The sequence below is a fragment of the Etheostoma spectabile genome, chromosome 18 (assembly GCF_008692095.1).
Source record: "Etheostoma spectabile isolate EspeVRDwgs_2016 chromosome 18, UIUC_Espe_1.0, whole genome shotgun sequence".
In the NCBI taxonomy this organism is placed as follows: domain Eukaryota; kingdom Metazoa; phylum Chordata; class Actinopteri; order Perciformes; family Percidae; genus Etheostoma; species Etheostoma spectabile.
The window spans coordinates 10,142,921-10,145,245 of record NC_045750.1 but is presented as its reverse complement, the minus strand read 5'-3'; the positions used below and the strand labels follow the sequence as shown (position 1 = coordinate 10,145,245).

Genomic DNA, 2,325 nt, shown 5'->3' with positions numbered 1-2,325 from the left:
CACACACACACGCACACACACACACGCACACACGCCTCAATGTAAATGGGGCGTAATGGTCAGTGGTGACTAAATATTCTCCAGGCGTTGGTCTGGCTGCAGACTGAGGACTCATACTTTTTGTGTATCTCTATTAAACCTGCTCACTGACAAATTTATAGAAGCATAAAGACAGCTCTCACCATCAACAACTACTGTTGGTTCATCTCAACTATTTCTTATATGAATTGCAAATGAATATATAAGGAAATCTAATGAATTATTCAGGAAACTTAAGCATGGAGACATTAGCAGATGCTCTTGAGCTGTAGTTCATATCAGACAATCTTCCTCAGTAGATAAAGTTGTAGTATGACTGAGGATATCTAGATATCCCTTTATTCTTCTCTTTCAAAGACTTTCTTGTGCTATGTCCAAGGTCAAAAATGCACTTTAAATCCTTGTTTTAAAGCCAACATGGTTGAGAAGCCTTTAAAGTGCTCAGATATCTAAAATCCCACGAGAAACTGTCTGTTTTCGGTTAAATTTGAAAAAATTGAATTCACTATTTTTGGGTTAAATCCTGGCCAGCGTTTATCAAACCTGTGTGCTGTTGCTAAACTGTATTTATGCATAACATTAACAGGTAGAAACACAACAGAGGTGCTTGTGTGTGTGTGTGTGTGTGGGATAAGACCTGGAGCAGCAAGTCAGGCGCTCTTACGGTAAAAAATTATACTTTAAGAGTTTTAATAGACATCTGCAGGATGAGTACCATACTCATCAGACAGATGTTAGCAGAGACAGGAGACTCCAAGCAGGATGTGATTTGGACTTTAAGAGGTGGAGACTTGCTTTCAGCTTGTTTTGACCCAATTTATCCCCTGGCTTTAAGGCTGTTTGACTTTTTTTTTTTTAAATAATAAATGATGTACTAGCTACAGAATATAACTCAACTGTAGGTTGTCAGTATTTCAGATTAGAGAATTATCTAAAATAAGTTCATCAGACTGTAACATTAAGTCGGTAACAAGATGTCATCCCGCTGTTTTGTTTATGGATCTCAGTTAATTATGAAAAGTGGTGCTGTGGGCTGCTATAAAACTGGTTTGTCTAAACAACAGCTGCTGTATTTACTGCTGACTGGGACTCATTATATATATATATATATATATATACGGTCAGACAGTTGCTCTGTGGTACTGGGTGTAATTGCAGTTGGGTAGGAAGAAAATGTAAAGCGTTTCAGAGGAAGTGCTGGAATGTAGCACATTGTCATGGGACATAATCATGCAACCTTTTCTTTAGGGCATGGATGGGGCGAGGAGCAGGAATGAAATAAAAGCAGACACACACAGACAGAAGGACCAGTGATACTTTAAACAAAAGTTGCTGAGTCTACTTTTTATGTTTGAAGCACTGCTATTATCACCCTCTAGTAAAAAAGGTGATTATGTATTTGAACGGTCCTTAAAATTCCTTGGGAGGTGTCCTTCCTCCATGCCCTTCTGTTGCACTTAAAACTCACATTCCAGCCACCAAACTAATGCTACTGGCCTCAATAAACCTAAATGACGTCATGCAGCGTCCTCACCTGAATTTTGTCAACTTATTTCTTGTAGAGCGAAGTGCGTGTTTCTCATTGTCTGTCCTGTGTGTGTGGGTGCGTGCGTGCGTCTAATCCAGCTGTTTGGACACATTTTAACGAGCAATGGAGGAGCATGTATAAGGTGTAGAACAAGGAGGTGACTATCTTTACCTTGGATACAAAGCACTCTGCGATGGCCACAGGGTCCGCGTTGCACTTCTCAAGATGATGTAGAAGATCCCTGAAACAAACACAGAGCTCAAAGAAATCAGTCATTGATGTGAAAATATGCACCCATAATTTCCTACGTTTTTAATCACACAAGAATTTAAAACTACTCTCCCACGATTCATTGTTCTAAACAGTGTTTCGGGAGTAAGAGTCACCCTGGGTACAGAAACGAGGTCTTAGGGCACCTGGCTCCGAACAAATGACAAAACTTCCATGAATTCAAAACAGGCAGCTCCCGTTTGTAGCTGTATTATGTGTGTGTAAGTGCACACACTGATGGAGTTATTGTTTCATGGCTGAAGCATGAGGTCATCGTGACCGCTTCAAACTGCTTTTACGCTTCCTTTTACTAGCCAGCTTGTCTACTCATGACAGCTGAGAAATGAATAGGTGTGGAGAAAGAGTGTGCATTTTTATGTATCAGACCACCATGGCTGATGCTAAACTAGCCATCTTGTCTGAATACACGCACACGCACACACACACACACGCGCGCACACGCACACACACACACACACACACACACA

At 40.6% G+C, this 2,325-nt stretch overlaps 1 protein-coding gene across 2 annotated transcripts in view; it reads right to left on the bottom strand.

Annotated features, from left to right (window-relative positions):
- The window catches only part of LOC116706232 (pleckstrin homology domain-containing family G member 1), a 40,414-nt gene that overhangs the window by 13,468 nt on the left and 24,621 nt on the right, over positions 1-2,325 (bottom strand). For both annotated transcript variants that reach the window (XM_032542931.1, XM_032542930.1), the window contains exon 4: positions 1,739-1,808. In XM_032542931.1, the coding sequence (XP_032398822.1) occupies positions 1,739-1,808 (70 nt within the window). The remainder of the gene's footprint in view (positions 1-1,738; positions 1,809-2,325) is intronic.